The following is a 12532-nucleotide window of genomic DNA, read 5'->3' on the forward strand; positions in this document are numbered from 1 at the left end:
GTCTCCTACCTACCCGGTTCCAAGAACATCAGGGCGGATGCCCTATCACGGCAGTACTCCGAGCTGTCCAGGGAGGAGTCGATTCCGACTTCGGTCATACCTCCGAATCAGATCCTGGCCGCCATTCGCACCAGCCTGACCTCTCCCCTGGGTGAGCAGATTTTGGCGGCTCAATCTGGTGCTCCCTCTGGGAGACCCAACGGCAGATGTTTTGTGCCTGAGGAGTTGCGCACTCGGTTGTTGCGAACCTACCATAACTCCAAGACCGCGGGGCATCCTGGAAAGAATCAGCTGTCCTGGGCTGTTTCACGTCTGCTCTGGTGGCCTTCCCTACGTTCCGACATCGCCGCATATGTAGCGGCATGCTCCGTTTGTGCCCAGAGTAAGTCCCCTCGGCACCTTCCGTTGGGCCTTCTGCAACCCATAGCCACCGGGGAGCGCCCATGGTCACACCTGGGGATGGATTTCATTGTGGACCTCCCTGCATCCCGAGGCCATACGGTCATTCTCATGATTGTGGATCGGTTTTCCAAAATGTGCCACTGTGTTCCTCTCAAGAAGTTACCCTCTGCACAAGAGTTGGCCACGATTTTTGCCAGGGAGGTCTTCCGGTTGCACGGTTTGCCCAAGGAGATTGTGTCGGATCGGGGGAGTCAGTTTGTATCCAGGTTCTGGCGCGCCTTTTGCTCCCAGTTGGGGATTCATCTCTCCTTCTCCTCGGCCTACCACCCTCAGTCCAATGGGGCCGCAGAACGATCCAATCAGGCCTTGGAGCAATTCCTTCGTTGCTATGTCTCCGATCACCAAGACAATTGGGTTGACCTCCTGCCTTGGGCTGAGTTTGCCAGGAACACGGCGGTGAACTCTTCCTCTGGGACGTCTCCCTTCATGGCCAATTATGGGTTCCAACCTGCCGTGTTACCGGAGGTATTCTCTCCCCAGGATATTCCTGCTGTGGAGGATCACCTTTCCGTCCTACGTGCTTCTTGGGTACAGATCCAGAAGTCCCTTGAGGCCTCTGCGCAGCGCCAGAGACTCCAGGCTGATCGCAGACGAGCGCCTGCTCCTTCCTACCAGGTCGGAGACCGTGTATGGTTGTCCACCCGCAACCTCAACCTTCGAGTGCCCACTCCCAAGCTGGCGCCTCGCTTTGTTGGTCCCTTCCGAGTGCTTCGCAGGGTAAACCCGGTAGCCTATGCCCTTGCGCTTCCTCCTGGCATGCGGATCTCTAACGTGTTTCATGTCTCCCTGTTGAAGCCACTGGTGTGTAATCGTTTCACTTCTTCGGTTCCTCGGCCTCGTCCGGTCCGAGTGGGCAATCGTGAGGAGTATGAGGTGAGCAATATCCTGGACTCACGCCTGGTCCGCGGTCGGGTGCAGTTTTTGGTCCATTGGCGTGGTTATGGTCCAGAGGAGCGTTCCTGGGTTCCCTCCGCAGATGTCCATGCTCCTGCCTTGCTCCGAGCCTTCCACGCACGCTTCCCTCAGAAACCGTTTTTTGCTCCGCGGAGGAGGGGCCCTTGAGGGGGAGGTACTGTCATGGTCTTACCTTCTTGCTGTTCTCCTTCGTTTGACATGTGCTGGCGGCCATCTTGGTTTCTGGGTTTCTTGTAGCCTTCCACCCTGCGGCTCCTCCTTCCCACTGGGAGGAGCTGGATGCCTAGCTCATATATATTAGGAGGTCTGTGGCTTCAGTTCCTTGCTTGGTCCTCCTGTGTTCACATGCTTCTAAGACTGCTGCTGCTTCTGGTTCCTGATCCTGGCTTCGTCTGACTACCCTGCTGGTTCCTGATCCTGGCTTCGTCTGACTACCCTGCTGGTTCCTGATCCTGGCTTCGTCTGACTACCCTTCTGGTTCCTGACCCCTGGCCTCTCAAAGACTCTGCTTCGGTTTCACCATCCGTTTGGACTTTTGCTTTACAGCTTTATTTTCAATAAAGCCTTCTTATTTTCACTTATCTCTTGTTGTACGTCTGGTTCATGGTTCCGTGACACAGACGCCAACTACTACCATGGGCAAGACCAAAGAGCTGTCAAAAGACACCAGAGACAAAATTGTGGACCTCCACAAGGCTGGAAAGGGCTGCGGGGCAATTGCCAAGCAGCTTGGTGAAAATAGATCAACTGTTGGAGCAATTGTTAGAAAATGGAAGAGGCTAAAGAAGACTGTCAGTCTCCCTCGGACTTGGGCTCCATGCAAGATCTCACCTCGTGGGGTATAACTGATGATAAGAAAGGTGAGGAATCTGCCCAGAACTACAAGGGAGGAGCTGGTCACTGAAATGAAAAAAGCTGGGACCACAGTTTCAAAGGTCACTGTCGGTAGAACACTACGATGTCATGGGTTCAAATCATGCATTGCACGGAAGGTTCCCTTGCTCAAGTCATCACATGTCCAGGCCGGTCTGAAGTTTGCCAATGACCATCTGGATGATCCAGAGGAGGCATGGGAGAAAGTCATGTGGTCAGATGAGACCAAAGTAGAACTTTTTGGTCTAAACCTCACTAGTCGTGTTTGGAGGAAAAAGAAGGATGAGTTGCATCCCAAGAACACCATCCCCACTGTGAAGCATGGGGGTGGTAACATCATGCTATGGGGGTGCTTTTCTGCGAAGGGGACAGGACGACTGCACTGTATTAAGGAGAGGATGAATGGGGCCATTTATTGTGAGATTTTGAGCAACAACCTCCTTCCCTCAGTCAGAGCATTGAAGATGGGTCGTGGCTGGGTCTTCCAACATGACAACGACCCGAAGCACACAGCCAGGATAACCAAGGAGTGGCTCTGTAAGAAGCATATCAAGGTTCTGGAGTGGCCTAGCCAGTCTCCAGACCTAAATCCAATAGAACATCTTTGGAGGGAGCTGAAACTCTGTGTTGCTCAGCGACAGCCCCGAAACCTGACAGATCTAGAGGAGATCTGTGTGGAGGAGTGGGCCAAAATCCCTGTTGCTGTGTTTAAATCCTGGTCAAGAACTACAGGAAATGTTTGACCTCTGTAATTGCAAACAAAGGCTTCTGTACCAAATATTAAATAAATATAAATTATTAAATATTAACACTGATTTTCTCAGGTGTTCAAATACTGTTCAGCAGTGCAAGACAAATAAATTCTTTAAAAATCATACAATGTGAGTTCCTGAATTTTTTTATTTTATTCTGTCTCTCAGAGTGGGAATGCACCTACAATGTGAATTTCAGACCCCTCCACGATTTCTGAGTGGGAGAATTTGCAAAATCGCAGGGTGTTCAAATATTTAAAGCTGCAAATGAAAAAAAAAAAATCAGTGCAGCTATTCCAGATGTTCTTCTTTATTTCTTCTTTCAACAGGAAAAGCTCAAATCGCGGTGGTGGTGCACAAGAAGTCCCAGCAAGACAACAAGCAGCACAGACCCTCTCTGTATGCAGTCACCAGCTAGAATGGCTGCATGCAGGGAGGTTCAGCCCTTTCCTGTGCAGCTATAGCGCTGGCATTGGCTGGAGCGTTGTTCCAGCTAATCGTAGCGCTGGCAGGGGATGCTAAACACTGGAGTCCCCTGCCTGACCTCGGAGGAGACCGGTGCTGACTAGTCTAATAGGTGCGGGTCCCACCTTTGGGACCCGCACCAACAAGGAGAATGGAGCCGGGGAGAGTTGCGGCTGGAGGACCCTGGGTTTCCTGGGGTCCGTCCACCACCAGGCATGTGCGGCCACCGCTCCCATTCATTTCTATGGGGCCGACGGAAATAGCCGGCTGCGCATGCCCTGTGCGCCCTCCTCAACTTTCTCCGCTCCGTTCTCCTTGTAGGTGTGGGTACCTATCAGACGATGCGGGCATATCCTAGCGATATGTCCCCACTGTCTAAGATGGGATAACCCTTTTAAGTCAAGTCCAGCTGCGCCGTGGGTGCTTAAGGGGTTAAGAAATGTAAATTTACCCCCGATGTACAAATGCTAAGAGATAAATGGATCAATTTGTAGTCAGTCACTCTTGACTATGTCACTCACAGTTTATTTTGCTACTAGATCGTCACATCGCCATTTGTTTTTCTTCTACTACCTTCCAAATGACAACTGCAAAATGCATATGATCAAACATGTGTGATTAGTTTGACAAGCATAATGGCAAACTGATCACTGTGTGTCAAACATGCAAATTCACTGGATATGTCTGATAGACAATTTGTGGGATAATTTGGAACAGCAGGCGAGATCCAAATACACAAACGGATAGTATCCATCTTAGCCCACTGGAGGGCCGGTTACCTAACTATATTTGTGCTGCTTGTTTTAATAAACTGAATCTTTATTCAAAGCTCACTTTTTACACAAAACATAAAACCCCAAAATGCCTGAACACCAGAATAAAAAATAAAAAAAATCAAGTAATACAGTAAATTGTATCTGATATCAGATATAGAGCTGGTCTCACCCTTTCTCATTGTAATAACTAAGGCAAAAGGAGATGTAAATTTATTTGCTATAAATTATTCCGTCTCAGATAAGTGATGTCCAAACCTGGAGAGTTATTGGTGCTATTGACACAGCAAATATTAAAGGGGTCATCTACTTCTTCTTCACTCAATATCTGATTGGTGGGGTTCGATAGTCCATGCCCTCATTCCCTCCCCGCATGCAGTTTTGGAAGCCATAATCAGGAGTGGATTAAATAAAAAGAAGCGGAGAAGTTGTATCTGTCCTTTATACTTTGTCAAATTAAGATCCACTCCTGATTTTGGCTTCGAGCACCTGGAAACCTGACCTTGTGGCCGTACCCTAACACTGCCACTCATCACTTGTGCTCTTTTCAATTATGGTAGATGAGCTACGGTGCCAATCACAATCTATGGGCAAGAGTGCCGCCAATTTTCATTTTACAATAATCCACACATTTAAAGGGGTTAGAATGGTGTAAAATAATGAAAGAAGTAATAATCACCTTACTGATCTCCTGTCGGGTCCCCTGCTGGTCTTTGTAACTCCTGGTGCTTCTTGACATGGACATATGATCGGTGCAGCCAATCACTGGCTGTAATGAGATAGTTAGTGATTGGTTGCAGCCATCACATGTCTGTGCTGAGAGCAGAATGGGAGCAGCGGGGGATTGGTAAGATGAGTATTACTTATTTTATCATTTTAACCATTCTGAGTGTTTTTTTGCATGTAAGGCCTCTTGCACACAAACGTGTGCGCCCCGTGGCCCGCAATGCACGAACATCAACCGTGGGGCAGCCGCAGCAGATCGCGGACCCATTCACTTTAAAGGGGTCCGCGATCCGCCCGTTCCGCAAAAAAGATAGGACATGTTCTATCTTTTCGCGGAATGGACGTACGGGACGAAACCCAGCGGAAGCACTCCGTAGTGCTTCCGTAGGGTTCCGTTCCGTGCTTCCGTTCTGCACCATTCCGCATCTCCGGATTTGCGGACCCATTCAAGTGAATGGGTCCGCATTCGTGATGCGGAATGCCCACGATACGGCACCCGTGTATTGCGGATCCGCATACATGGAACGCACACGTTCGTGTGAAAGAGGCCTAAGGAGCATGGCTACCCCTTTAATGTATTTTGCTTATAAATGCTCAATATTTCTTTATCAGAAGATCGTTATTACCTGAGTTTCGTTTCCAGCATTTAATCCTACATCTTCACTGATGTCTGCGTTACCTTTCTGGGCGGTCTCTTCGGCCTCATCTACGGATGCTAGGCTCGATGTCACAAGAGAACTTCTCCTTGAAGTAGTACTTACAATTTGTCTAGAACATAAAATACAATAAAACGTTCTTAGATGTGTTTGCAGTAAGCCAATAATGCTCATATACACGTTGTGGTGACATTTAAATCTGCAATATAAGGGTCTGTTGATTTATCCACTTCATCCTTCTGAGCCTTATATTTTTCTACTCCAAATGCATCGGAGTCATACGGAAGGTCCTACACAGTGACTGACAGCCTTTCCTACTTGGAGATGGACTGAAAGTTCTGACACTAGGGGGGTCATTTACTATTCTGAAATGCACCTATCTGTGACTTCGCCCTGTTCACGCCAGGTCTAAAGTTGTGGCCGTGGTGTGGGCGGGGAAGGGGACAGGCCGGCAGGCCCATCTCATTCATCATTTTCTATGCATGTTTTAGGAGTAGAAAATGGTCTAAATGTAAGGCAGCTCGAAGCTATCTTACATTTAGAACTGGCCCTGGATGCGCTGAACTTATGAAGAGGCCGGCGCCTCTATAAATTCGGCTTATCCTCCGCCAGCTATAGGGCTTTATTAAAGGGGTTCTAACTAAACTAAATTAAATTAAATTAAAAAAAGAAATATTATGTCATAGTAAAAACATTCATAAGTGCCTTTATTTATCAAAAGAAGCTTGTTATACCTAGGGAGTTATCATTGTGGGACCCTAAAATGGCTGCCATTAAGTCATTGCGTCAGAAACACGGCCTAGAATGCCCAGTACACTCACTAGGACGGGCTGCGTCAACAGCAGCAGCTCGACACACCGTTCATCCTGAGGTAACAGCTACTTCCTGGGTAGAGCTGACCGCTAGTGAGACGTGAACGCGCATATTAGAGCTTGCGCACTGTGCTTAGGCAGTTCCCAGTGAAGAGGAAGGGAGAAAACAGTTCCCTGGAGACTGTGTTTGCGATCCGTCTCAGGCACCTGGCAGGGCTCTGAAGCGGCAATTTTCAAATCTACTCTTGTGCGGTGCCCTGTCAGCCTGACAGGAGTGAGGGAGGCTGGCTACTTCATCAGCTGCTGGCTGTGTAAGCCAGTCATTTCTGTTCCCAGTAAAAATAAATATATAAAAAAAGGCATCTGCAGGCAGTGATGGCCAGTTCACCGTGTTCACCCGCGAACACATGCGGGCTGCCATCCTAAATCACAAGTCCGGCGATGCACAGGTAAGTCCTTACCTGTGCCTGCGCCACGAGCCGGTCTGAAACAAATGCGGTCACTGGGAGCAGGCAGTTCTGAGAACAGCCGCCGGGGGCCTTCATCGGGCTGTTCTCGGAACTGCCTGCTCCCGGTGACCGCATTGGTTTCAGACCGGCTCGCGGCGCAGGCACAGGTAAGGGCTTACCTGTGCATCGCCAGACTTGTAAGTTAAGATGGCAGCTCGCATGTGTTTGCGGGCGAACTGGCCATCACTGCTTCCCACTGCCCTTGAATTTGTCGACACTGCTCACGTGCTCAGTGCTGGCAAATTCATATGTGCACTGCTCCATATGGTAACCTGGCAATATCACTTACATAGTCATTATGTAAAACTGAACATTTTCTAGGTACCACTTTATGGGATGCATTAGTTACCTTATCAGTTTAATTCGAATGTCTTAAATTCCAGTTATAAGCAGAATTTTTGGTCTAAAAATTGTCCCTCTGTAAACCAATTTATAAATCTTATGCATTTACATATACAGCGTACACATATTTCAGCCTCCTTATTTTGCATTCGCCGGGGGCCTTCATCGGGCTGTTCTCGGAACTGCCTGCTCCCGGTGACCGCATTGGTTTCAGACCGGCTCGCGGCGAAGGCACAGGTAAGGGCTTACCTGTGCATCGCCGGACTTGTGATTTAAGATGGCAGCCCGCATGTGTTCGCGGGCGAACACTGCGAATTGGCCATCACTGTCTGCAGGTTCAAATGTCTGCAATTGGCGATAATGCATTATTAGACATTAGCTTTGGATGTCTGCTGTATTAAACAGCAGAAACCCAGCGCCTATGGTGCCTGCTCAGCTGTACAGGTACTGCAGATATCGGAAAGAAGTTAATATGACAATCACTCAGGAGCTGAGCTGGTGCCATATCTGAGAGTCAGTGATCTGCAGCTAAGCTGATCACGGACATTTAGCAGGGGTCACTTGTGATCATGGCATCTAAGCATTTTTTTCACCGGGAATGTTGCACTCCTGGGGACCAAACAGCTCCCCTGAGCCTAGATTGAGGGAGCTTTTTGGTTGCTAAAGGCTTCGAGGCCTGTCATAGTGCAGTTTCTATCAGGTCTTCCCATAGGCTGCAATGTTAAATCATTGCAGTCTAGGAAGAAGCAATGATAAAGTCCCTTAGCGGGAGTTAAAATAAGTGTAAATCACCCTCCTTTCCCTATTTTAAAAATAAAAATGATTAAGCAATAAAAAATAAAGATCATTAGTGTCCCATACCATTAAAATTTAAAAATATTTATATTTATAACAATGCAAATGGCTGATTTGCAGTTTTTTTGGTCACTTCATCTCCCCAAATAATTGAATAAAAAGTGATCAAAAAGTCATACACACCCAACATGGCATCAATAAAAACAACAGATTGTGCTGCAAAAAATGAGCACTCACACAGCTCCGTAGACATAGAAAGTATGGAGGTCAGAAAATACAATGCAAAGAAAATTTTAGTTTCTCAAAGATTATTTAAACACATCAAAAACTCTAAAAATGTGGTATTGATGTAATTGTGCTGACCAGGAGAATGAAGTCGGTTTTACCGCATAGGGAGTACCGTAAAAACGAAACCCATAAAACTGTCACAATTGTGGGATTTTCTTTTCCAAATCCACCCCATTTGGCATTGTTTTCCAGCTTCCCACTACATTGTATGCAATATAAAATGCTACAACTTGTCCCACCAAAAAAATTGAAAGTTTCTGTGTCCAAAATGGGTTAAAAAATATAATATTAATAAATAAATGTATAGGGGAATAACGTGAATAATTAGCGGAAGGAGAAATAACATAGCAACACAGCTGATGCTTATTAGCGTACACCTACATTTCTGACGCAGATTGCGATGCGAAGGTTATTTGAGCCACAATCTGTGACTTTTCCCTACTCACGGCAGATCTAAAAGAGTAGGTGTATTAGAATTTCAACAGCAGTCAATCCGTAGTTTGCGCTGCACGGGAAGGGGCGTTCCTCACGAACAATGTGAAAGTAATCCCAGCAAGCGTTTTTTTGATTTTTTTTGCTGTGATTACTTTCACATAAAAATGTGGTTGTGGCGTGGGCAGGGAAGGGGATGGGTCAGCAGGCCCATCTCATTCATCATTTTTTACGTCTGTTTTAGGTGTAGAAAATGGTGTAAATGTAAGACACCAAGGAAACCTCTACATAACTTCGGCGGATCCACCGCCAATGCCGAGGCAGCATCTAAAACGCCCATCTTAATAAATGACCACTATAGTTTTACATCATTACACTTACCCTTCAGACGGTACAGAGAGTGGATTCAGCCGAAAGTTAAGAAACGGTGTGGTGATCTCTACAAACTGATCAGCTTTCTTGTCAACAGGTTCTGTGATTCAAAATATTTAGAAAATACAAAAAAGTAACATTAATATAAAATTTGTAATATTTATTATTATACAGTTTCATGAAGAATATATGGTATAATGCAAAATAAGGAGGCTGAAATATGTGTACGCTGTATATGTAAATGCATAAGATTGATAAATTGGTTTACAGAGGGACAATTTTTAGACCAAAAATTCTGCTTATAACTGGAATTTAAGACATTCGAATTAAACTGATAAGGTAACTAATGCATCCCATAAAGTGGTACCTAGAAAATGTTCAGTTTTACATAATGACTATGTAAGTGATATTGCCAGGTTACCATATGGAGCAGTGCACATATGAATTTGCCAGCACTGAGCACGTGAGCAGTGTCGACAAATTCAAGGGCAGTGGGAAGCAGTGATGGCCAGTTCGCTCGCAAACACATGCGAGCTGCCATCTTAACTTACAAGTCCGGCGATGCACAGGTAAGCCCTTACCTGTGCCTGTGCGGGAGCCGGCCTGAAACAAATGTGGTCACCGGGAGCAGGCAGTTCCGAGAACGGCCTCCGTGGGCACTCATCGGGCTGTTCTCGGAACTGCCTGCACCTGGAGACCGCATTTCATTTCAGACCGGCTCGTGCACAGTCACAGGTAAGGACTTACCTGTGCATCGCCGGACTTGTGAGTTAAGATGGCAACTCGCATGTGTTCGCGGGCGAACACGGCGAACTGGCCATCACTGGTGGGAAGTGTCTTGAGCTGCCAAGTGCACAGTGTGTGTCAGGCAGTCTGAGAAGCAGTGCAGCCATCTCGGATAGCAGAGGAGGCACCTGGGGATTGACGGATTTGCTGATAAAAACATGAAATGGAGGTCACCATGTAAATAATCTGTCCGTTTCCCACTTATGTCGATTCTATTCTTGAACCAGAGGGTCACGTTAATTACTGGCTGAGCTACTGAAGGGAGAAGGCACTGGAGAAGGAGAAAGTGAAAGAGGATCTGACATGCAGGAGGAGGTTAAACATCACTGGGGACCAAATGTAAAAGGGGACAAGGGAGAGGAGAGAGAGGATCTGTTTATCTATAGGGTACTGAGGATGAACAATGGGACCAGCACAGTGACAAGGCAGAGGAGGAACAATGAGGTGATCTAATGATTTTTTTATGGGGCCCGAGGAGGAAGAATAAGGGAACAGATTTGTTAATTTATAGGGCACAGAGGAGGAGAAAGGGGGGACCAAATTATTTATTTATTTACATAAGAGTATAGAAATGGGAGAGTGGAGGAGAGGGCATGGAGAGGAGGTAAAAGTGGAAGGGACACCTTAACCAACTGAGCAAAGTATTCTTCAGTAGGACTTTGCCCAGGCATTTTTAAGGTATTTTACTTTCCAACCTTAGGCTGGTTTGACAGGGCTCAGTGTGGTCCAGGCAAAATGGTTTGTGTTACAGCAGAATTTTCCTGATGACTGTGCGCCCAAAACTGCAACATAGTGATCTACAGTAGTACTTGAAAGTTTGTAAACACTACAGAACTTTCTATATTTCTGCATATATTTGACATAAAACTGCATCAGATTTACACACAAGTCCTAAAAGTAGATACAGATAACCAAATCAAACAAATGAGTCAAAAATATTAGACTTGGTAATTTAGTTTTTGAAGAAAATGATCCAATATCACATGTCTGCGAGTGGTAAGTATATGAACCTTTGCTTTCAGTATCTGAAATCCCCTGTGAATCCTCTGTGAAGCAATAACTGCAACTCAACATTTCTGGTAACTGTTGATTAGTCCTGCACATTGGCTTGGATAAACAGCTTCAACTCTGTTAGCTATGTGTGTTTCCACCCATGAGTCTTTCCACAACATTTCTATTGGATTAGGTCCAGGATCTTGACTTGGCCATTCCAAAACTTTAACCACCTGCCATCTGGGCCATTTGCCCCCTTCCTGACCAGGCCAAATTTTGCAAAACTGACATATCTCACTTTATGTGGTAATAACTTTGGAACGCCTTTATTTATCCAAGTCATTCAGAGATTGTTTTCTCGTGACACATTGTACTTCATGATAGTCATAAATTTGAGTCAAAATATTTCACCTTTATTTATGAAAAAATCCCAAATTTACCCAAAAATTTGAAAATCTCGCAATTTTCGAAATTTCAATTTCTCTGCTTTTAAAACAGAAAGTAATACCTCATAAAATATTTATTATTTAACATTCCCCATATGTCTACTTTATGTTGGCATCATTTTTTTTTTACGGTGTTCATCTGAGGGGTTAGCTCATGTGATATTTTTATAGAGCTGGTTTTTACGGACGCGGCAATACCTAATATGTATACTTTTTTTTATTTGCTTCACTTTAACACAATAATAGCATTTTTGAAACCCAAAAAATGATGTTTTAGTGTCTCCATGTTCTAAGAGCTATAGTTTTTTTATTTTTTGAGAGATTTTCTTATGTAGGGGCTCATTTTTTGCGGGATGAGGTGACGGTTTTATTGGTACTATTTTGTGGGACATACGCGTTTTTGATCACTTGGTGTTGCACCTTTTGTGATGCAAGGTGACAAAAATTGCTTGTTTTGACACCGTTTTTTATTTTTATTTTTTTTATTTTTTTACGGTGTTCACCTGAGGGGTTAGCTCATGTGATATTTTTATAGAGCTGGTTTTTACGGACGCGGCAATACCTAATATGTATACTTTTTTTTATTTGTTTCACTTTAACACAATAATAGCATTTTTGAAACCCAAAAAATGATGTTTTAGTGTCTCCATGTTCTAAGAGCTATAGTTTTTTATTTTTTGAGAGATTTTCTTATGTAGGGGCTCATTTTTTGCGGGATGAGGTGACGGTTTTATTGGTACCATTTTGTGGGACATACGCATTTTTGATCACTTGGTGTTGCACCTTTTGTGATGCAAGGTGACAAAAATTGCTTGTTTTGACACAGTTTTTCTTTTTTTTTTTTTTTTACGGTGTTCACCCGAGGGGTTAGGTCATGTTATATTTTTATAGAGCTGGTTTTTACGGACGCGGCAATACCAAATATGTCTATTTTATTTTTTCTATTTTTAACTTTTTTTTTTCATTCCTTACTTGGGGACTTTTTTTTTTTACATGTGAAACTTTTTTTTATTTTTTTATTTTCAACCTTTTATTTTAATTATTTTTATTTTACACTTTTCGTCCCCCATAAGGTCATACAAGACCTCTGGGGGACATTTACTTCACTTTTTCTTTTTTTTTTTCACTGTTGATT

At 44.9% G+C, this 12532-nt stretch overlaps 1 protein-coding gene across 4 annotated transcripts in view; it reads right to left on the minus strand.

Moving 5' to 3' along the window:
- Nucleotides 1-12532, minus strand: part of ADGB (androglobin) — a 339135-nt gene that overhangs the window by 191622 nt on the left and 134981 nt on the right. For all 4 annotated transcript variants that reach the window (XM_040427354.1, XM_040427353.1, XM_040427352.1 and 1 more), the window contains exons 12-13: nt 9182-9272; nt 5593-5734 (exon numbers count right to left, since the gene is read on the minus strand). In XM_040427354.1, coding sequence (XP_040283288.1) covers nt 5593-5734; nt 9182-9272 — 233 coding nt within the window. The remainder of the gene's footprint in view (nt 1-5592; nt 5735-9181; nt 9273-12532) is intronic.

This window comes from Bufo bufo, chromosome 4, assembly GCF_905171765.1.
Source record: "Bufo bufo chromosome 4, aBufBuf1.1, whole genome shotgun sequence".
In the NCBI taxonomy this organism is placed as follows: domain Eukaryota; kingdom Metazoa; phylum Chordata; class Amphibia; order Anura; family Bufonidae; genus Bufo; species Bufo bufo.